This window comes from Carassius carassius, chromosome 10 (genome assembly GCF_963082965.1).
Source record: "Carassius carassius chromosome 10, fCarCar2.1, whole genome shotgun sequence".
Taxonomy (NCBI): Eukaryota; Metazoa; Chordata; class Actinopteri; order Cypriniformes; family Cyprinidae; genus Carassius; species Carassius carassius.
In genome coordinates this window covers 19,191,782-19,216,828 of record NC_081764.1, presented here as the reverse complement: position 1 = coordinate 19,216,828, position 25,047 = coordinate 19,191,782, and the positions used below count along the sequence as shown (strand labels likewise).

The window sequence follows — 25,047 nt, the reverse complement described above, 5'->3', positions numbered from 1 at the left end:
AAGTCACTCTAAAAAAATAAAAATAAAATAAAAACATTGAAAACAACACAATTCCAGTAACGGGAGATACAAAACTAAATAAACTGAATATAAACTCCTTAATAAACTAACAAAGAATGTATTAGACAGATCTGTGCTGGGAAAATATCCTTGTTACTCAGTTAAAATGGTTCACTGCAAGTCATTGCATCTTTTTGTATATAAAAAAGCTCTTTGTCTATGAAACTCTTTTATGTAGATGTTGCTCGCAGTGGAAGGAGGCCCCCAGAACCCAGCAGAACTCTACTCCCTTTGTAACCAAGACAGGCCTCACTTTGCTGTAAGAGTGCTATGGATTCACCTGCTCTATAATGTAAAAGGCACACTTTCGGCAGTGGCAACAGGAACACAATTACATTCTGGAGCATTGGATGAGGATGACGTTTTAATGACACCAGAAGACTCAAAGAATATGATGTGAACTAACACAAGAGGTGTATGAAAGACAAAGCTCTGATGTTGTCTATTAAGGAATAGCATCATTCTATGCGTCACTCTTACATTTTTTTTTCTTATTTTTCCTGCACACATTTGCTCTCTAAACTGTCTATTTTTTATTCTTGTTTCATCCTGTTTTATTGTATTACAGAGAACATTTTGTGTCCTCTCAAGGGTCCTGCTGTCAGCAGCTCAGTTGGTTTGCTGTCATTCCCTACCGTTTTATTTTCTCTCATGATACATTTCTACAGAACTGCAGTACCTTTGACTTCATTATCCATAAATGCTCAAGTGTCAGTAAAGATACTGTTAAGACTGCTGATTCTTAGCCAAGCCAGGCTCATTGGAAATAAGTGCCTGTATCAACATTTTTGCTAAATAATATTATGTTGCTTCTTGCGTTCTTTCACAACATTTTGAAAGTAAAATGTATTAGTGAGTGGCACTAACAGAGTGCTCCGTTTTATCCGAAATGGATGAATGTGAATCTGGCAGTTTTATATGCTTTTTATATGTACTGTGGCAGTTTGGAAATGAAATGTCAGTGAGTGGCATTAAAATGTTAAGGTATGTGAAAATAATGTAGGCCTACCACCTACAACAAACTACCTTAAACTTAAAGGGTTAGTTCACCCAGATAGCAAAATTATGTAATTAATAACTTACCCTCATGTTGTTTCAAACCCGTAAGACCTCCGTTTATCTTCAGAACACAGTTTAAGATATTTTAGATTTAGTCCGAGAGCTCTCAGTCCCTCCATTGAAGCTGTGTGTACGGTCTACTGTCCATGTCCAGAAAGGTAAGAAAAACATCATCAAAGTAGTCCATGTGACATCAGAGGGTCAGTTAGAATTTTTTGAAGCATCGAAAATACATTTTGGTCCAAAAATAGCAAAAAACGACGACTTTATTCAGCATTGTCTTCTCTTCCGTGTCTGTTGTGTGAGAGAGTTCAAAACAAAGCAGTTTGGATATCCAGTTCGCGAACGAATCATTCAGTTCACCAAATCGAACTGAATCGTTTTAAACGGTTCGCATCTCTAATACGCATTAATCCACAAATGACTTAAGCTGTTAACTTTTTTAATGTGGCTGACACTCCCTCTGAGTTCAAACAAACCAATATCCCGGAGTAAAGCATGCACTCAAACAGTACACTGACTGAACTGTCAATGTCAATGTCAATGTCACCTTTATTTATATAGCGCTTTAAACAAAATACATTGCGTCAAAGCAACTGAACAACATTCATTAGGAAAACAGTGTCAATAATGCAAAAATGAGAGTTAAAGGCAGTTCATCATTGGATTCAGTTATGTCATCTCTGTTCAGTTAAATAGTGTCTGTGCATTTATTTGCAATCAAGTCAACGATATCGCTGTAGATGAAGTGTCCCCAACTAAGCAAGCCAGAGGCGACAGCGGCAAGGAACCGAAACTCCATCGGTGACAGAATGGAGAACAAAACCTTGGGAGAAACCAGGCTCAGTTGGGGGGCCAGTTCTCCTCTGACCAGACGAAACCAGTAGTTCAATTCCAGGCTGCAGCAAAGTCAGATTGTGCAGAAGAATCATCTGTTTCCTGTGGTCTTGTCCTGGTGCTCCTCTGAGACAAGGTCTTTACAGGGGATCTGTATCTGGGGCTCTAGTTGTCCTGGTCTCCGCTGTCTTTCAGGGATGTAGAGGTCCTTTCTAGGTGCTGATCCACCATCTGGTCTGGATACGTACTGGATCCGGGTGACTGCAGTGACCCTCTGATCTGGACACAGACTGGATCTGGTGGCCACGGTGACCTCGGAACAAGAGAGAAACAGACAAATATTAGCGTAGATGCCATTCTTCTAATGATGTAGCAAGTACATAGGTTGTTATGGGGAGTGTTTCCGGTTCCGGTTTACCTAATTAATGCAGCCTAAAAATCCTTTAACGGATTTGGATAATAAAAGCATATTAGTATGTTATGTGTATGCCAGGTTAAAGAGATGGGTCTTTAATCTAGATTTAAACTGCAAGAGTGTGTCTGCCTCCCGAACCATGTTAGGTAGGTTATTCCAGAGTTTGGGCGCCAAATAGGAAAAGGATCTGCTGCCTGCAGTTGATTTTGATATTCTAGGTATTATCAAATTGCCTGAGTTTTGAGAACGTAGCGGACGTAGAGGATTATAATGTAAAAGGAGCTCATTCAAATACTGAGGTGCTAAACCATTCAGGGCTTTATAAGTAATAAGCAATATTTTAAAATCTATACTATGCTTGATAGGGAGCCAGTGCAGTGTTGACAGGACCGGGCTAATATGGTCATACTTCCTGGTTCTAGTAAGAACTCTTGCTGCTGCATTTTGGACTAGCTGTAGTTTGTTTACTAAGCGTGCAGAACAACCACCCAATAAAGCATTACAATAATCTAACCTTGAGGTCATAAATGCATGGATTAACATTTCTGCATTTGACATTGAGAGCATAGGCCGTAATTTAGATATATTTTTGAGATGGAAAAATGCAGTTTTACAAATGCTAGAAACGTGGCTTTCTAAGGAAAGATTGCGATCAAGTAGCACACCTAGGTTCCTAACTGATGATGAAGAATTGACAGAGCAACCATCAAGTCTTAGACAGTGTTCCAGGTTATTACAAGCAGAGTTTTTAGGTCCTATAATTAACACCTCTGTTTTTTCAGAATTTAGCAGTAAGAAATTACTCGTCATCCAGTTTTTTATATCGACTATGCAATCCATTAGTTTTTCACAACTGCTGTGAAGAGAGAACTGAAGATGAACACCGAGCCGAGCCAGATAACGAACAATAGACTGACTGGTTCATGAGTGTTCATGAGCCAAAATATTAAATGTCATGGAAGAATATTTAATGTGTAATCCACTATTTTGTAAAGGGGGTAAAAAATGGGTACAATTTAATTATTTGCTCCTGGAGCAATATTGAAATTCCAATATGTCTGGAACCGAAACATATAGGACCTTATAAATGAAGATGTCAAAAAGGAAGACTGTTAAGACTGTTTTTTAAGAGAAAAAACTTGAAAAGTGCAAAAAACAGTAAAAAAAACAGTATTTTTCACACAATTCACCTATCTGTATCCGCTGTTTTCACTGTCATAAAAACAGGCTGATGACTTCCTTGTTCTATAAAGTCCCTCCTTCAGAAATACGTAACGAGTTCTGATTGTGCCAGTGGTTCCTGTGTTGTTATTCGACACCAGCTTAGCGCACGTCACCCTCCTTTTTTTTTTTTTTTTTTTTTTTATTGAACAAACATTAATGTACAAACAACTAGGCCAAATCAATACATCTTCACATTACAATGTACAGAATAGAATAGGTGCATCTACATACAACAGAAAGAGAAAGAACAAAAGGAAAGAGGGAAAAAAATAATCTAGGAGCGGGGCTAGGGTTTTTCTTGTAAATCATACTTCATAAAAGTAGTAAACATGCGTATTGCATTTTTCTTTTTCATCTTTTTAAGGGCTTTTGAATACAAAATAAAATCATTATGAAATGCATAAAAGGCTGGTTTAACTTTCAAGAATCTAGATTTATAAATATAAAATTTTCCCACCATAAGGATGCTATTGACCAGAAAATCATCTTTGTTATTATTCATTACAAGTCCATAGACAATGTCTTTTAGGGTGAAGTTGACAGGGTAACGTATCTTTGGGTAAAGCCAGTCATGAATATCAGACCATAAAGCATCCACATACTTGCAATGAAAGAACAGGTGATCCGTAGTTTCGATGTCATCACAAAATATACATTTATTAGAATCAAATCCAAATCTAAGTCTTAAGTACTCACTGGATGGATATATCCCATTTAAAACTTTAAAATGAATTTCTTTAATCTTGGGAGATAATGGGAATTTTATGTATTTAGTTCTAACTGCAATAGGATAAGAAATGTTATAATGTTATAAACATATTTCTAATAATTTTGTTGGAAGTTTACCTCCTTTAAATTCACAGCCTTCAATTAACATTGGAGGAAAACACAGGGCCATAGGGTTCGAATAAAGAAGAGTTTCTTTGATCAAACAAATAATAGAGTTAGGAATAGCTTTAACAATAGATTTAAATTTAGCTTGACTGCAATTTAAATATTTAAAACAGAAATTCTCATATGATATAATAGCACTATTCTCAATTAAATGGGACACTGACCAAATACCTTTTTACATCCAATCCTTGTCATACAATGATTTGTTTCTAACTGTAATGTATCTGTTATTCCATCATGGTGTATTGTGTGGTGTGAAATTATGGTTATATAAAATCTTCCAATATAAAAAGACCTGTTGGTGAAACTGGGATAATTTAACTGGGAGATATTGAGCAGTGAAGTCACATCTTAAAAGAAACTCTATTCCTCCTAATTTCTTAAATAACTCTCTGGGAATATGAAACCAAAAACTGTTATTATTTAAAAGGGCTTTTAACCAATTAATTTTAAGGGTCCCATTTATAGAGTCAAAATCAATAGCTTGTAAACCTCCCTCTTTATATTGTTTTATCATCTCTACCTTCATATAATGGGTCTTCTTTTTTTCAGATGTAGCCAAAGTTAATTTGATTGATTTTTTTAATAGCTCTATTTGAAATAGCAATTGTGTATGCTGGATAGATTAACCTTGTAATACTTTCCATTTTAGTCAAAACTACTCTACCTAATAGACTTATATCTCTCAATAACCAAGAATTGAGTTTAATTTGACATTTATCTATTGTATTCCACACATTCATAAGTTCATTTTCAGAGGAGTCTTTGAAATAAGCATACCTAAATATTTAACTTTAGATTTTATAGGGATGTTATAAGCCTCAGTTGGTGGCTCATTGATGGATTGGCATTAATTCACACGATTAGTGTCTGACCAAGTACCTCTAGTGGGGCTATCGTTGACTTTTTGATAAAGATTGAAAGCAATTCTGTTGTTACAATAAAAAGAAATGGGGAAATAGGACAACACTGCTTTATACCACGACTGATGGAAAATCTTGGTGATGTACCTCCTGGCAAGGAAACAGAACTATTAGAATTTTCATACAAAGATTTTATAATGTTTCGAAATTTATCTCCAAAACCAAATAATCTTAAACAATCAAAAATAAAAGGTTGTTCGATTGAGTCAAATGCCTTATAAAAGTCAATGAAGAGAATAAAACTATCATCTTCTATTAGATGTCTATAATGTAGTATATCAAACACTAATCGAATATTATGTATAGATCTTCCCTTCATAAAGCCAGATTGAGATTCGCTTATAATTTTGTGTATAAACATTTTTAATCTATTAACATATATAAGGGTTACAATTTTATAATCAGTGTTTAATAATGTAATTGGTCTAAAGTTATCTAAAATTTTAGGGTCTTTATCAGGCTTGGGGATTAAAGTTATTATACCTTGTTTCATGGTGGATGGAAATGTCATATTTTCTGTTGCTTCTTTTAACATAAGCATAAAAGTTTCTTTGCTCCAAAAGTGCTTATAAAAGTTTGCAGTGAGGCCGTCACACCCTGGAGATTTGTCTAGAGATAAATACCTACTGCTTCATCCAATTCATCAGATGTAATATCTGGATCACACAGTGCTACACAATCATCATCTATATGGGGAATACAATCTTTAACAAGGTCAAAAAAGGATGTTGTATCATCCAGAGAAAAGGATGAGGAATATAGGTTACTGTAAAAAGAACGTTGCCCTCCTGGAAACGCGATTGGGCTAGTTTTGAGAAGCAAGTGGGCAGGAGCATGTGCTGAAGATGTACTCATAATCACAAGAGCGTTTTTACTGATGAGATGCGCATGAAAATCGCATTCGATTTTTTTGCACAGCCCTAACATCTAGTTAACAAAGCTAAACAACGTTGCCCTTTGTGTAATAAGTTACAGAAACTGTTAAATGCACCAACTTAAATAATAAAATACACTTACCGGTTGTGGTCCATAAACGCCTTCTCCAGACAAAGAGGGAACTGCTCCATCTTTCAAGAATAATCTTTGTGCGAATCCGACATTAAACTGATTGAGATTGAAAAGCTGTCCTCAGCAAGCTGTGGTAGCGTGTGCTCAGCTGGTGTCGAATCACAACACAGGAACTGCTGGCCCAATCAGAACTTGTTACGTATTTCTGAAGGAGGGAATTTATAGAACAAGGAAGCCATCAGCCCACTTTTATGACAGTGAAAACAGCGGTATACAGATAGGTGAATTGTGTGGAAAATATTGTGGTTTTTTACACGCGATACATGAACACATGTTATATTGCACACTGTAAACACAATCAAAGCTTCATAAAAAAGCACAAAAACGGGACCTTTAAAAGCATATTAGTATGTTATCAAATGTACAATTTAATTATGAAAGGAGGACAACATGTTGATGACAAATTATGCTTTGCACACTGAAAATGATGTGCATATTTCCCAGATGGTTCCATCTCTTGCTTTAGAATGGCACTTATTATTTCTAGTCTTTGCACAGGACAGGCTACACTCCGATAAATCCAGTCTCTCTACCATGAAATGCTAATAACCCAAGGGTGTCTGTCTCCTTAATTAATGGCACCAGCACATCCGTCAGTCTTATTCACTTATGCTGTTTGTGAAATCTCTTCATAGTCACAGATCTATCCAAACCCACCTGGACCAGTCAGCTGTACCCACCACATGTCCCTATCTGTAAAATATCTATGAATATTTTGGGTAAAGCCAAAATATATTTAAATAAAAGAATATTTAAATAAAAGAGTTTCTATTCAACTTCAGCTGTTTATAGATTTGTTCTGAACATTTCACCAAAGAACCATGTCTCAGGCTCCTGTACTTAGGGCTAAAATAAACTTTAGATTCACAGTGATAAAGGTGTTTTATGCTTCAAATAAATTGATCCTTCAAAGGTTTTATTTATTTATAGTGTGATAATCTATTCATTTAGATTCAGGGTGATGTCAGGCACTGCATCTTCCTCACATTTTGTGCACCATAATGATATTCAAATGCTATCCTGATTACACAAAATATATGCAATACTAAACTAGAATGCTGAACACCAGGGTCTGAGACATCCAATGGTTTTATCTGACAATGCGACAAGAAAGTTGCCATGCTAGTCTGAGTGTTTAATCGCATTCCATTTTGAGTATGGATTGTATTGTAATTGCCTAAACAACTTATTTTATTTTCATTGTTCTAGTCATCCACATAAATGATTGCACTACAAAATAATAATAATAAATTAATTAATTAATAAAATTCATTATTTATGTCTTGCTTTCTAGAAAAATAGCATGTTAAATGTTAAAATAAGATATAATTGCTTGAGAAGCAAAATTGTGACGCAGCAATGCAACACTAGACTTGTCTTAGCAGAATATAGTATTTTGTGGTTTTTTTTGTTTTAATCACAAGCCTCTCTAAATTTATGCTTAAAATAATAATATAAAACATATCTTATTTTAACATTTAACATAACACAGTTTTCTATAAATATTCGTAATATCTTATGCAATTTTGATAATCACATAAATGGAATTTGTTTTAATAATTTTCTGATATTTTATATTATTTATTTATTTTTTGAGTAACTTAGGGAGTCATTTGATGAATTTCACAGAGAAACTGGCATCATGTAAAAATGAATGCCTCATTCCTCTTCAGACTAGCCACTTTCCTTCTCCATCATCATATAACAGTAAAGCAAACAGTTGCAGTGATGATCTGTTTTCCCAATAGCATTAGCATCTACAAAGCTAGAACAGAGTGAGATAAACTCCTCTTTGATTTCACATCAAGCTTCCAACCTGCTCGGGGCATTTTCCTTGCCACAAGACTCTGGTCATCCGGTGTGTATTGTGTACAACAGCAAAACAAACAAGAAAACAAACAACAACACAAACACATCAGAAATGCCCATACTATTCAGTCAACACCATCTGAGTCTATGTCTGATGTAAGTTTGTGTCTGTGTTTGAACCAAAGCTCTCAAGAGCTTCTGTCAGTCTCCACCCATCCTCAGTATAGGTTATTGTGGTGCACTGCAGAGTCTGATGATGACTCACTCACAGGTTTCACTGATCACAGGAAATTGAAGGGTGTGAGAACATTACTTATTGACATGAGCATTTAAAACTAGTTCAGGATATTGATGTTATAAGTCATGCAGGACTGTGAGCATATTCAAAAGCTTCCAAATACTTCATAGCTACACAGTTATGAAACAAGAAAAGTGTTCAACCGAAGATCCAAAACAACAGAACGGCCATCCTGGCCTTAAAGTGTAAACGTCATACTACAACAACTCCCGCCCCTTGCATCATGTCTAACACCTCTAATTTTTTTAGACTGTTACCATGAAATTGAGACAGTGGTTAACTGTACTTGAATGCTTCGGTTAGTTTACAGTAAGTGCGACCACACTGCACTGACAGTTCTGTGTAACCACAGCAATATTCATAATCAAGCCCAACTGAGTAATTTCCCTACAGAGGATAAAATAAACTGGCCTGTCTGCTGAGCTCTAACCTTCTGGCTCATTAGTCTCTGTGCATTAATTAATGAAACATATTCCTCACACTTCTGCCTGGGTGACAGGGCACGCCATTGTGTGATTCACTCCCTGCTGTATTCCGCATTGTGGCTCTTTCAACATTTTTGGAAGGTTATTAAATCTAAAAAAAAAGTTATCTTAGAGAGCAAAAGTTAAAGCTTATTAGATTTTGAAACAATAGATGGTCTTTGTGAAGAAAAAAAAAAAAAGTAGATAGGCCTATTAAAATTCACATTCCACTTGTTTCTGTATTTACACAACAGTCCTGTCATGTAGATGCTTAAGTTGAGGTTAGAGGATCAGGCCAGAGGAGGCGATGTCTCTCTCTTTCTCTCTCTATTTTTTTTTTTTTTTTTTTTTTTTTTTGATGGGCAATGAGTCATCCAGCTCTACGTCACTGGACAGGGGCTTACATTCTACTTGCATGTGAACGAGAGATTGAAAAGGAGAGAAAGGGTAAATGTGTTTGTATTATGGTATTATAGCATTATGTACCTTCTGAATTCGATAAGACACTCAAATGCAATGCTTTAAGTTGGTCAAACTCTTTAGTTTAAAGTGTAACTAAACCCCTGCTCAGAGCCTGACTCCTCCCACTGACAATATTTGAAAAATGCTGAAAAGTGGGCAGATCACAGCGGAGATAGGGGGGACGAACCTAGGGCGGGGCTGACGGAGTGCGGCATGATCCTGAGACTCGCAGTGACGGATTGATTGACAGCTGCTGTCAGAGACGCTAAAATGGAGAGAGACTGTAATGACGCAAGTAGCTTTGCAACAGAGCGATCATTTGAAGTAGAGGACTTTTCTCCCCCACTTTTACCTGAAGTGGAGGGTGTCGAGGTGTCTGTTCATATCAATTCGAGCCGCTGGCTCAAACTGCGGTCTTAACTCCCGCACCGCGTCGCTTTTCAGCACGAGCTGTGTGGAGAAGCCCATTTCCACCTCCATTGCGTTGGAGAAGCAATCCCGTGTAAATACAGTTTGCACACTCAAGCTCTAGGCGGGAACTTGCAGTCTTCCAGGCCAAATGCATGCAACCACTGGCGCTTAATTTTAAGGTCTGCTGGTAAACTATGCAGTCCAGCAGTGCTGTAGCAACCAGCAACACACCTCTGTACCATCCTGACCACTGTACTAAATACAGATAAATCTACGCTAACTTGAAGATCTAAATAACTATATAATTGCTATGCTAAATAGATGCTATATTAGTCTATCCTGGTCGTTACCAATACTCGCAATTCCAGCTCCTGACTCACTACAGTGATTTTGATGGTTTTATACTGCCAAGGGCGTGGTAGCTCGTACCAAGGGGCGTGGTGAGCTGGAAACTGCCTACGTCACCTGCCACCGCTTACGTCACTTGCCACCGCAACATCCAATAGGAAAAATCAACTGCAGTAGCCACCGTTCAACCTGAAGAGGGCAGCACTCACACGTTTTTACACCATATATTGTAGAATTAAAACACTTTATACTCAAATGTCAAAAAAGTTACTCGAATCAATGAACAGCACTAATAAAGCCCCATTCTTATAGATCATTAACTAAAAAAAGTTGGTTTAGGGTTTAGTTACTCTTTAATAAAAGCAGACGTTCTCTGTAGCTCTTTGATAAATGACAATGTAAATATTTCTAAGACAAATATTTCAGATATATTTCACTGTGTGTGTGTGTGTGTGTGTGTGTGTGTGTGCAGACTTCACCGTTACTGCTGGAACTCAGGTGTTGCTTTAGACTCGACAGCATGAAATAAATAAAGCGTAGAGCGACATCTTGTGGACATACCTCTCAATTGTTTGATTTTCGTTCATGTACAGTCATGTACAGTCAAAAGTTTTGGCAGTGACATAAATTTTGTTTTGCAAAGTTTGCTGCTTAATCTGTTTTGGTGTTCATTCACATTGTTTCTAGATTTTTGTGTAGAGTGTATCCGATGCATTTAAAATAATTGCTAAAAGCTTCATTGGCCAAAAAATGAAGTCTTTACAAAAAAAGAAAAATCATTGTTTTTTGATCCTGACACAAAATGTCAGCTAACATTAATTGACTAATCATATCAGCAGCACATGTGAAAGTGTGAATGAGTACTAGTCAAGTAAAATCACTATCATACTAATTAGATTTTAAGAGCAGACTGGTTTGCTATAAAAAGAGGGAAGAAGCGTTTCCAATCCTTGTGATCTTGTTTGCAATAGTTACCTCAAAAGAAGCCCTAACCTTTGGATCAAAATGGCCTCACATGCAAGGAAATTGCTACAAAGAATATCTCACCTGAAAGAATAATTTACCAGATCATCAAGAACTTCAAGGAGAGAGGTTCCACTGCAGTGAAGAAGTCTCAGGACGTCCCAGAGTGTCTACCAAGCATCAGGACTGTCTCCTCCCGAGGAGTCAGCTACTGAATCGTGTCTCCAGCAGAGCTATACCTAATAATATACAATACAGATTCTTTCAAAACAGCTTCAAAGTAATGGACAGGAAAATAATAGATTCAACTATGCAAACTTCATCAATGAGACAAATCTAAATTCTGCTTTAAAGCAGCACTACAAAGACTATATTGTCACTATTCAACTGAAGTTCAATTTATTTCAGTTTAGTTTTAAAAAGTTTAAAAAGTTTAGTTGTAAAAGTTTTTTACAGTAATCATGAAATGAGTTCAGTTTATATAAGCAAGTCTGTAGTAGACACTAGTCATTATTCAGCTTGAATCAATTTAATGTAGACTCAGTTCAATAACTGCTGATGTTGCAAAATTCATATTTGAAACACAATACTAAACATATTTTAATATTTAAGCAATGTGTACAACTTTTAAATGAATAAAAATGTGTGCACTTTTATGTAATTGAGCTAAAATGTCAGAAAGCTTTATTCAAATTGTGAGAACTGCAAAAGTACCGAGTTGCTCCTACCAAACTGAACATGCAAATTAACTCCAGGTGGGAGGTAAGTCCAGGGTTATTTCCTCTGTACTTGAATCTTCATTCAGTTTGAAGATTCTACCCCAAAATATATTGCAATAAAATGAAATAAATAAAGCATTAAAACTAGGGCCGGGACTTTAACGCGTTAATTAGCTTAATTAATTACACAAAAAATAACGCGTTAATTAAGATTAATTAATTACACAAAACATTTTTCCGCATTTTTAATAACTTATTTTTGCACCGCGGAACGTTTCTCACTGGATGAGTTTCGGCGGACCGATTATACTGGTGCACCAACTAGCGTTCATGACTTCAGACAACAACAAACCACAGTGAACATGAACGAAGAAGCAGACGAGACCGCTTTGGTTGGCCCCTTGGAGGGGAAATTTTGTTATAAAAAACGAACGGATGGAAGCGTCGATAAGAGCATGGTTGTGTGCAAGCTATGCAACAAGAAATTGCATATCACCGCAGCACATCAAGCCTCAAGTATCACCTCAACGCAAAACATATAGCAGCTATTTCTAAATTGTTTCTAAATATGCTATTGCTACACTTAATGGCAAAAATTGCACTGGTCTGCTAGACTCGGTTGAACAAAAATAAACAATATTTTGTTGCTTAAGCTTATGTATTCAGTCATTATTCAATTGTATACTATAAATCCATGTGAAAAAAAAATTACTTCTCACTGTTCTCAGGTCAAATATTTATATGCGATTAAAATGCGATTCATTTCGATTAATTAATTACAAAGCCTCTAATTAATTCGATTATTTTTTTTTAATCGAGTCCCGGCCCTAATTAAAACCATTGAGAGCTCAGGTATCCTAAGTAGGCAACACTTAATTAAAACTTTTTGGTCAGTATATCAGTAACCAATAATTATGTCAATCCTCAAGAAAGAAAGAAAAAAAATTCCTTTTTATACCACGTCTTCATTTTACACATTTTTAGCAGTCATGGAATTTAGAATACAGGTTCAAAATATTTACACTATTATATAAATATGTGATAATGATTCTCTTTTTCCAGTTACAAGAGGGGATAACATAATCACATAACATACATACATACATAACCACTACATAATTTTCACACAAGACTTTGCTGGGCCAGTATTATTTACAGTTATTTTAAAAAATATGAATCTATAACTCCATTTCTCAAAACTCTTCACACAAAACATGCAAAACGTCACACATATCTTGCAAAAGCATACACAGTTTTAATTCTAAAATATTTTAGCCCTTCTAAAAATATATATTTTTGCATAGTAACTGTACACACAAGCATTAAATAATTAGCCACATACACACCAAATTACATACACACAGATGTGAAAACATTACTCTTGTGTCTTTTGCTGGTTCAGAGTGCAGTGGAGAGTTTGTCACAGCATGCACACATATTTACACATATACACTGTGTATACATGCACACATATTTACACATATGTATGTTCAACGGATGGATTTTACAGTTATGCAACAGAACTGAATCAATACTGAAATGATTTGAAGCTGTGAAGTATGGAGACTCTAGGTTGATTATGAGTTGATTATGTTGATCACGTCATTGTGTGTTTTTAGGGTTACACCCCCAGATGAACATTAAAACAAAAACAACAACAAAAACAGATGAAAAAAGGAGAAACATCAATGAGCCCTATCTGACTCATCTGCCTCACTGACTGAGATAGAGGTACAAACGGTCAGTTCACTTAAACCAGACAAGAGTTATTTCATTCATTCATAAAGATGTCGATCTTCGTGTTTTACACAATTAATTGTGGATTTTCTGAATGTTGTACACAATACATCGCGCTGTTTCAACAAACACCACTAGAGGCGTGATCAATGGTTGTTTTTCCTAGTTTTCTTGAACTTGACAGTCGTTTTGCTGGCACCAGCTATAAGAAAAAAGTACACGGACTTTTATGTTTAAGTCATTATTAAAAGATGATGTAAAATTACTTACACTAACAGACTATTTGACGTTCTTTGTCTAACAAAGACTCATCCTGAAATGCGTGCGGATGAACAGCATGTTTTCAATGGTGATCAATGAAACGCTACTTCGTAATGACGTCACCTAGCCATGCTCAAATCACGTTTTACTGGGTTTTACTTCATCCAATCAGGAGAGGAGGGATCTGCACCCCGCTTTAAAAGTTCGCCAAAAGCAAAAGCTGTTAGGAGGATGAAAGACACTCATGATTCTTTTTCTAAAACCCTCTGGAAACACTGGCACTCGTATAGTGACATTTTATTTTCGTTTATAGGTATGTATCTTAATTATTCTGAGCAAAAAATATATATAAAAAACGTGTTTGTAGTGGCCGCAGTGCATGTTATGATTAAACGAGGTTTACATTTTTGTTTTAATCTGAAGGGTTTAAATGAGTGAATTCATGTTTAAGTTAAAGTCGAAGACTGTTGTGTATTTCCCAATTTGATGTCATCACAGCAATATGTTGCATCAGTGTTGCATTATGCCTAGCATTTAAATGGCCTAACGTTACTTAAAGTGTTTAAACTACGGTTTTCTGAGCTCCCTCTGAACGTTATGTTGTGTGATCTGTTAATGACGTTAATTTCGTTAAATTCGTACACGATGACCATATTAACTTAAGTCAATTGATCGTGAGACGCTCGCTCTTGGTACAATGGTAACTCCCATTGTTAGAGTTATTGCGTAATGGACTTGAGCGGCTCCGGCCACGTTTCTGATAATAGGGGTTTCCTTGAGCTCTGTCAGCTTGAGTTTTTCTTTTCTTTTCTAAACCGTTTGCTATGTGTATTTACAACGCTGTCTTCTGATAGGATTGATATAGCATCATCATGGCAACTTCAACCAGTTCCAAACTGAGCAAAGCTGTGAAACAGCAGTATATGGACCTCCCTCAGGGAGACAAGGTTCAGGCTATGTACATCTGGATCGATGGTACTGGAGAGGGATTGAGATGCAAGACCAGGACTCTAGATTCAGAACCTAAGACCATTGAAGGTATTTATTAGGCTGAATGTATCATTTGTCTTTCATTTTAAATCACACAAAGTTGTTAACCAAACCACCATGACCGTTGCACTTTTCTTTTTCTTTTTTTCTTTAGATCTTCCTGAATGGAACTTTGATGGCTCCAGCACATATCAGTCTGAGGGGTCCAACAGTGACATGTACTTGATCCCACAAGCCATGTTCAGAGACCCTTTCAGGAAAGACCCCAACAAACTGGTTCTGTGCGAAGTCCTCAAATACAACCACAGACCTGCAGGTGAGTAAATGTGAAATACCACAATCAATATCAGATGATTATTATCCAGGTGATATCACATAAAAAGTTGCATTTTATTTATTATTATTATTGTGTGTGTGTGTGTGCACGTTTCTTAAGAAACCAACCTTCGCCAGATGTGTAAAAAGATCATGGATATGGTGCTGAACCAGCATCCTTGGTTTGGAATGGAACAAGAATACACTGTCCTCGGCACAGATGGTCATCCATTTGGTTGGCCCTCCAATGGATTCCCTGGACCTCAAGGTAGATGTCACCTATGTAAACGAGGTTTTAAGTGGCTGGAAAACTTGAAAAAAATGTAATAGGATTTGTTTGATTTAGGTCCATACTATTGTGGTGTGGGAGCTGATAAGGCCTATGGACGAGATGTTGTAGAAGCCCATTATAAAGCCTGTCTGTATGCTGGAGTAAAAATCTGTGGCACCAATGCTGAAGTCATGCCTGCACAGGTAAAGGCTTCTAAAGTCTTGCCACTGGGGTAACGAATAATAAGCAGCACCTTTTATGCTTCTAGGGAATAATTTTAATTTCAGTTGTGTCTGTTGTGAATATTGTGTATACATATGTACGTGTGTGTAGGGTACAATACTCCGTAATCAACTTTCAGAAAATTAGTTGCTGAAATTGTCTTGTTCTACAGTGGGAATTCCAAATTGGTCCTTGTGAGGGCATTGAGATGGGAGACCATTTGTGGATGGCCCGCTTCCTCCTGCACAGGGTTTGTGAGGACTTTGGCGTTGTGGCCTCTTTCGACCCCAAGCCCATTACAGGGAACTGGAATGGAGCTGGCTGCCACACCAACTTCAGCACGAAGGAGATGCGAGAGGATGGGGGTTTGAAGTATGTGTAAAAGAGAGCCTAGAATCTTCCACGCTGTAGCACTGACATAAAATGGTCATTAGTAATGCTAATCAATTTATTTTTATTTTAGATGCATTGAGGAGTCAATTGAGAGGCTGGCCAAGAGACACCAGTACCATATTCGTGCCTATGATCCTAAAGGTGGGCTGGACAATGCCAGACGACTGACCGGCCATCATGAGACCTCCAACATCAATGAGTTCTCTGCTGGAGTGGCTAACCGCGGTGCTAGCATCCGAATCCCACGATCTGTGGGCCAGGAAATGAAAGGCTACTTTGAAGACCGTCGTCCCTCAGCCAACTGCGATCCGTACGCAGTCACTGAAGCTCTTGTACGCACTTGTCTGCTCAACGAAGAGGGTGAAGAGCCTGTGAAATACAAGTGAAATACTGGACTGAAGCATCAATTTATTTTTTTATTTTTTTTAGTTATGAAATCTCGTACTGGCACCTTGTATTTTGAGTTCATTAGTCCGTCTGAAATGAGGGGATGACACTAGTCTAGTAGGGGTGTCAAACTCCGTTCCTGGAGGGCCGGAGCCTTGCAGAGTTTTGTTCCAACCCTGCTCCAACTCGCATGTTTTCAAATAAGCCTGAAGTACTTGATTAGTTGGATCAGGTGTGTTTTAATTAGGGTTGAATCTAAACTCTACAGGACTCCGGCCCTCCAGGAATAGAGTTTGACACCCCCTGCACTAGATCACTTCCCTGTTTGTTGGTTGTAGAAACACTCATTGGGTCAGTTTATGCCACAGTTTTTAGCTTGCTAACTGCCAGTATCTTTTTATAACGATTTGTGGATGTAATGATACCGGCAGAGATGCTGGTTTTATAGAGACCAGGAGTTTGCACCAGAAATTACTACTACTACATTGCCTTTATAACTAAAGCTTTTCTTGTGTTTTGATCTGTTTTCAGAATGTTATCAGATTTAAAGTGTTTTTTTATAAACTAACTAGATATTTTAATGCTTATTGTAGTCTGTTTTAGATTTTTTTTTTTTTTTACCAGGTTATGGTACGGTTTCTCACAGGGACCAAAATGCATTATACTGATGTGGCTCTGACTTTTCACAGGATTGTGCATTTTATTTTGGCTGTACAATGTTGGGCAAAAAAAAAAAACACTTGTCTCTTTACATTAAAACGCTAAGAATTTCTACTAAAGTGATTTTCTCTGACATTTTCTCTTGAAGTTTTTTAGAACGGTTTGCACCGTCACAGTTCTAAACACAATGAGGCTGTAAAAGAAGACTAATATGCTAAAATACTACAGGTTATACTAGAGCAAGAGGGGAAGAAAAAAAAAAAAAAGCTGTGTTCTTGTGTATGTATTGTGTATCTAGTGGAAAGACCACTGCTATTTTTGAAAATTGATGTGAGTGGGTTTGAAGTGGAATGTACATTCCATTTGCCTTTCTGTAAACTATTTGTGGCTTTTGAATATGGGGAACCCTATAATCTGGTTTCTGGAGTCTTAATCCAAGAAAGGTCAGTTTTAGGGGGTTTAAATAGAGGGCTAAATGGAGCTAAGATATCAACAACAACAAAAGCAGCATGGCTTGACTAAAAAACGGTCAATAGATTTTTGTGTGTGTGTGTGTGGGTGTGTTGGACACCCCGTTTTGGATTACCTAAAATTTTCAACCAAGTTTTACATACTAAATAAGTGCCTGTTCAGTGAAGAGCAGTATACACATTTTCTCTTCTGAGAACCCTGTTGAGTTGATTTTGATATCAATATCCAGAAAGGCAATTTAGAGGGTTAAAGACATTCTTATTTTATTCTGGCGTCTTTCTGCTGAACAATGTCAACACTTCTCAGAAGGTAATGAGGAGATTTGTGCGCTTTTGGTAAATATTAAAGGAGGTCATATTTTATGTAAATATTTTTGTTTTTTATACCTTTCACCTAATTCCTAAAAATTACAAGACAGTAGTGTAAAACTGAAAGCATGTGGTTTGTTATGGAACTTAACTACCATTTTTCGTTGCCTGCATTTACAGCAAGTGAAGTGTTAAATTAGATCTCTGCACTCAACATTTAGCATGTGAAGACCAGGGTTGGGTCAAAGTAAGGCATTACTGCTCAATTTTAGGTAATTTAATTACAGTTACTTATAAAGTACTTTTGTTACATACAGTAAATAATTTCAACCGTTCTGAAATCAATATTGAATTTGAAATATAAATTTACTGTCTAAAGATAAAATGAAATGCAACATCTTTAACCCTCTGTGCCCCAGCACGTTCACTTTCAGTTTTTCCTGATTCACAAAGTAACCTTAAATACTCAGATACAGATCTAGAAATCTAAAAAAAGGGCCTACTTTTAATTATGTACACTGACAATAACAACAAAACATTGTGCTTTTGCAAAATAAAAAAAAACAAACGGTGCACTTTCTGTCATAGGTCTCCACGAGCAACCTTCTACACGTCACAAACACAAATATACCTGTGGCCGAGCTACCCGTAGAGGCCGAAGCAGGGGCCTCGACCTCGGAGGTTGCTCCACCATGGCATCCCGATCTATCTGCTCCGCCATGGCCTCCCAGGTCCCCAGAACTGCTATGGCCTCCCGAGTCCCCTGATTCGCCATGGTGCCCCAAATGGGTACCACTTTGGAGGCCCACTGTCCCGTGTCTGTACTGAGGGACCATCAGATTCTAATTATCCTTTTTGAAAGGTCCTGCTTTGATTTACCTCAGAAGATCTGACATGGCTTTATTCAGCAGAGAAGATCATTTATGTAACTTATTCCTACCTACATTAGTTAACGTGTTTTTTTTTACATAAACCTGTACAGATTTTACTAGCTGGGCTTTTCCTAAACAACTTGCCAAACTGAAATGTATTGTTTAACTTTTCTTAAGCTTTTTTGTTATTCAGATATGTTGTTATTCACAGTATTTTTATATGTTAACCAAAGGTGGTAACTTCTATGTTTGACTCAAATTGAAAGAATAATGAGTTTAATTTCTATTAAGGTTTATAGGGATTTTAAGATGTAGCCTAATTCACGATTTGAATAATTAAGTTACTTATGGAGTAACTAAGTTACTTTTCAGACGGAGTAATTATTAAAGTAATTTAAATAAAATACTGATTATGTAATAGTATTTAATTACTTTTTGAAAGTAACTTACCCCACACTGGTGAGGACATGTTGTAACAATACTGCAATGACTGTGATTTGGCAGATAGTGAAAGTAGAAATACCCTGGCTCTAGACAAAGAGTGTTGAATTACCACTCTGCAGTCCAAAACACATGGGCCTGTTTTACATTCCGAATCATGTTACTTTTATGCTAGGTCACATTTGATAAACTGGCCATATAACCCTTCCACCCAAATTCACTGGAACTGTGAAACAAGAGTTCCAATGAAAAGGGCCATGTTTGTGTATGTACACAGCTGCACAGCTCTCAAGTTCTAACCAAATAAAGATATTTTACACAAACATGGCAACATTCTGGGAAGACAATGTTCCAACAGAATTCACAGAGTAAACCAAATAGAATTAATACATCCACATTAAAAAATTGTTTATTTCTGAACTTTTCCAAAACATGGAATATGATGATACACATTATTAATATATGAGTTTCTTTTGCTTTGAATTACTTGCAAAACATTAACAGATGCCACAGACAGCTCAAAATCCATTTACTGACCATCAGATGCATAGTTCACACAAAACTGGAAACCAGTTGCAATCATAAAGTTCCTATCAGATTGTCTGACAGCAGTATAGCAGGGGTAGAGGTTGCTGGGTAAGGTTTTTTTGTTTTGTTAATATATATATATATATATATATATATATATATATATATATATATATAGGGTTTTTATTACACATGTTTTTGAGAAAAAGAAATCACTGGCCAGAGTGCCAGGTCAAAACCAGGTCACTTTTCACATATTTATTACATTTTAATTAATTACAGCAGTCATTGTACGGTTTTGTATCTGTGTTTCAAACACCAAATTTACATGGGATTATACAAAATCATTATTCCAAACATATAGAATTACTGGTGCCTCTTTTGACTTCAGAACTTCCTTAATTCTTTGTGGCATACAGTCATGGCCAAAATTTTTGGCAGTGACATAAATGTTGTGTTTCGCCAAGTTTGCTGCTTAAATGGGTCATATGATGTGATATCTATTTTTCATTTTCTTTAGTGTGTTATGTAGCTATTCGTGCATGTATAAGATCTGCAGAGTTACAAAGCTCAAAGTCTCCCACAAAAGGATTTATTCTATCTAAAAGAGAAGGTTGATCCAGACCAGGCTAAAACACCTAATTCAAACACGCCCCCACATCTCTATCTTCATCATGACGTGAAAAAATTAGCTTAATGCCGCCCAAATGTTCATGCAAAGAAGGAAGGCAAGGTTTCAGGAACCATATTAGTGTTGATGCAGCCATGTCAGGGAGAAGCTGTGTGTTTCCGTGCGAAAGCAAAACCACTTTATTTGGCCTGGAAGTAGATGCAATGAGGAATCATTGGTTAAGATTTAATTGGTTAACAGAACAACACAACCCAGATGTTCAAATTTGTGCAAATCATTTTATGGATGACAGTTTTGTGAACCTAGTAGAGTAGCTTACAAGGCTGGCTGTGCAAAGGCTATTTAAAAAAAAAAATTGTCAATTCCAACTTTTCTATGACAATCTGGTGCTTATTCTGAATCAGCTACTGTAAGTATGTTTCCTTAATAGTTTAAGTATTAGCTACTGACTGTTGTGTGTGTGTGAGAGAAAGAGCAAGAGAGAGAGAGATACAGGGTCACATCAGAGTGGAGTCAGCTTTCTTAATCGCAGCTTGTGTACTGCAAATATATACGAGCATAATCAGTCACACGATGGAAACAGCTGCTTGTCCTCAGTAACTTCCATAGTGTTCAACAGAAGAAAGAATTTATAACACGTTTGGAACAACTTGTTGTAGTGTAAACAATGACCAAATGTTCATTTTTGGGTGAACTATCCCTTTTAAGTCAGACAGTCCACCATAAGCAAATGCTTCTCTGCAAATTGTGCATTCATCATTAGTTTCTAGATAGACACATTGATAACTTTCCCGTTCAGCTCTGCATCTGGAGAGTCTTGTGTTCAGAGGGCGGATGTGAGCTCCTCAATGTTTTAAACCACGCAGGTTTAGCACATGCTGTGCTCACGTGAAAGGGTTTTAACGGCGCTCGTTCTGGAGACTCCATCATCACCATGGGAAAAAAGATGTCTAGAGGATCTTCTCTAACTTCTTATGAAATTTATTTCATTATAATTGCTATTAGCATTCTAAACAGTGCAAAATACTTATTTGTCAACTTGTTTGTCTTTGTAAAATACAGGACAAATCACGTCCCATATTGATTTGATACGGGACCAGGGGCGATTCTAGGATTTTGATTTTAGGGGGGCTCAGCCCCCAATAAGGGTATGATTAAAACAATATTATTTGACTATTAGGGTAGGGTGGTATGCTACTAACCTTACTGCAATCCACTATTCCATTGTATTCCCTGTATTTCATATACGGGAGTAGGAGTACTGACTGAGCCATATACAACACTGTTATAAAAAAATAATTATTGGATGTGACCACTAGAAAATAGGGAATGTCGATTTTTTTTTTTTTACAATGAAGACCTCCTGATTCATTCACTGTACAAACACACGCACACATGTTTCCAGTACAAACACAGCATTTTACTGTTTGCATTTCTATGCTCACATACAAACCTCAGATAGGAATTTTCCCTTTGACGATACCACTGCTTTTTCTTATAAAATGTTCAGGGAAATTGGCAGACAATTAAAACAATGTCAGGGTTCAATGACTGAAATGAATCTTGGGAACACAGTGGTATTGTGTGTGTGAGAGGCTGTCTACGTTCTATTCTCACCTGACTGTTGCTCATTTGCAGACCTACTCCCGCACGACAAGAAAAAAATTTGTATATCCATCTACAATGAAATATAAATTATTTTAGTTTTTTAGCTTTTTAGCCTTTATAATCAACAATACGGTTGGATATTCATAAAGTCACCCCATGAAAATGTATGCCATTTTAAGTATTTTAACTAACCAGCTAATATTCATTAAGAATATAGACAAACCATGTATTAATGTAATTGTCTATTGGCAATATGATTAATCTGTTCTATATTTATTTCTATTTATCAAAAATAACAACATAAATTATCAATTTGCCACTTCTATAAATCAAGTACAAATCTAGTATAAATAGTATAAATCAAGAAAATCAAAAATCCCTTTACTCTACGCTTACTCTAATTTATGTATCATGACACTCCTCCTGATTCCTTATTACTTAATACAAAACTATATTTAATAATACAAAACAAAATAACTCCACATTCTCTCTCTGGGCCATCTAGTGCTTTCAGACAATGATGTGTGTCTTTAACCATTTCTGTGCATGGCTGCATAATGTAATGTCAAAATACAAAATACATAATAATATGTCTGTAATTTTAAAAAGTAAATGAAAATAAATCATGATCGTTTTCTGAATCTAAAGTATGTTTTCATGGGTGTTAATCACTTCATTTTTGTAGGAATAAAAAACAACTATCACACAAGGGCTGAAGGTGAACGCAGCGAAACGTATTGGTATTGGATGAGAAACCGAGCCGTCCCGTGTGCTCCCAATGCTCCAGTAACATTACATTATGTAAACTGCAATGCATTTATGACAAAGAACTGCACCGATGCAGATGTAATATCATAGCATTAGCAATCTATCAATAAATGCACACACACACGACACACACCTTGTGCTCTCTGATGTTCGCTTTGCTCGGCACCCCTGCAGATTGAAAAATGCGCTAAATCCAAGCAGAATCAGATAAGGGGAGGAGCCGAAACTTGACGCAGCTTGCTGCCGTTTCAAATGAGTTTTTTATTAAAAGGGACTGAAGCGATCAAAAATGTATTAATCAAATATTTTTTTAGGGGGGCTGGGCAGAAGTTTAGGGGTTGGGCTGAAGCCCCCCTAAAAAGGGCCTAGTGACGCCCCTGTACGGGACACATCATTTTACCTTAAAATACGGGATGATTCTGTATTTTAAGGGACAGGTGGCAACCCTAATTACATTTCCAATGCATGCTTGTGGTGTTCGGCCAATCACAATGCATTGGGTCAGCTAACCAATCAGAGCAGACTGTGCTTGTCAGAAGTAGGGGCTTTGTAGAAAACTATGCATTTGAGAGAGGCAGGGCATAGAGGAAATACTAATATTAAAACGAATATTAAAACAGTTTCCAGATAATTCTGTAGAGTGATCAGATCATTTTAAACAATTGCTAAAAGTTTCATTGGACAAAAAATATATACTTTTCAAAAAAATAATAATAATAAAATTAAAAAGTCATTTTTTTAAATCCGGACACAAAATGACCAGCTAACATTAACTGTCTAATATCAGCAGAACATGTGAATGTGAATGAGTACTAGTCAGGTGAAATCACTACCGTAAAAATCATTGCTTCCAACACTTCCAATCCTTGTGTTCTTGTTAGCAATGGTTACCTCCGAAGAAACAGCCATCACAGGTCTTCAGGACGTCCCTAGAGTGTCCAGCAAACACCAGGACTGTCTCCTCCTGAGAAGGCAGCTACAGAATCATGTCAGCAGCAGTGCAGAGCTTGCCCAGGAATGGCAGCAGGGAGGCCAACACTTTTGGACAATTGCCTGGTTTCAAGAAGGGCAGCAAAGAAGACACATCTTTAGAAGAAAAATGTCAAGGATAGAATGAAATTCTGCAGAGTGTACAAAGATTGGACAGAAGAAAACTAGTGCAAAGTTATTTCTCTGATGAAGCTCCCTTCCGACTGTTTGGAACATCTGGAAAATCGATTGTTCAGAAAAGAAATGGTGAATGCTACCAGGAGTCCTGTGTTGTGCAGTGAAGCATCCTGAGACCATCCATGCGTGGGGTTGCTTTTCAATCAAGGGAGTGGTCTCTCTCATAATTCTGCCCAAAAACACAGCCAGGAATAAAGAATGGTATCAAAACGTTCTGACCTCTTCCAATGATCCATGAGCAATTTGGTGATGATCCGTGCATTTTCCAGCATGATGGAGCAACATGTCACAAAGCAAGAGTGATAAAGAAAAGTGGCTCGAAGACCATTAGATTGAAATTTTGGATCCGTGGCCATTCAACTCCCCGGATCTCAATCCCATAGAGAACCTGTGGTCAATCCTCAAAAAACGAGTAGACAAGCAGAAGCCCATAAAAATTGTGATCAACTCCAAGAACTAATAAAGTAAGATTGGATCGCCATCAGTCAGGATGTGGCCCAGAAGATAATATCCAACATGCCAGAGCAAACTGCAGAGGTTATGAAGAATAAGGGTCAACACTGTAAATATTGACTCATTATATTATTATTATTTTATTTTTGCCAATAAAAGTCTTTAAATGCTTATCATTGTTTTTCAGTATACCATAGAAACATGGAAAACTGACCTACAAATACTAAAGCAGCGTATAACTCACTGCCAAAACTTTTGGCTATGACTGTAGATTCAACAATGTGCTGGTAACAAGGTTCTGAGATTTTGGTCCAGATTGACATCATAGTATCACACAGTTGCTGCAGATTTTTTGGCTGCACATCAATAATGTGAATCTCCTATTCCTCAACATCTCAAAGGTGCTCTGTATAGGATTAATATCTGGTGATTGTAAATGTGGAGGCCATTTGAGTTTAGTGAACTCATTGTCGTGTTCAAGGAAACAGATCAAGATTATTTTAGCTGGAAGTAGGCATCACAAGGTCATAAAGGGATGGATATGGTCAGTAACAGAACTCAGGTAAACTGTGGGGGCTTAAACGGTGGTCAATACATATTAAGGACCCCA

At 36.9% G+C, this 25,047-nt stretch overlaps 1 protein-coding gene across 1 annotated transcript; it reads left to right on the top strand.

Moving 5' to 3' along the window:
- Positions 1-14,134: 14,134 nt before the first annotated feature.
- On the top strand, positions 14,135-16,550 carry LOC132151933 (glutamine synthetase-like). The gene is made up of 7 exons (XM_059560486.1): positions 14,135-14,265; positions 14,807-14,990; positions 15,097-15,258; positions 15,379-15,525; positions 15,604-15,731; positions 15,923-16,122; positions 16,214-16,550. The coding sequence occupies exons 2-7, from the start codon at positions 14,825-14,827 to the stop codon at positions 16,527-16,529; spliced, it is 1,119 nt and encodes a 372-aa protein (XP_059416469.1). The 5' UTR covers positions 14,135-14,265; positions 14,807-14,824; the 3' UTR covers positions 16,530-16,550.
- The last annotated feature ends 8,497 nt before the right edge of the window (positions 16,551-25,047 follow it).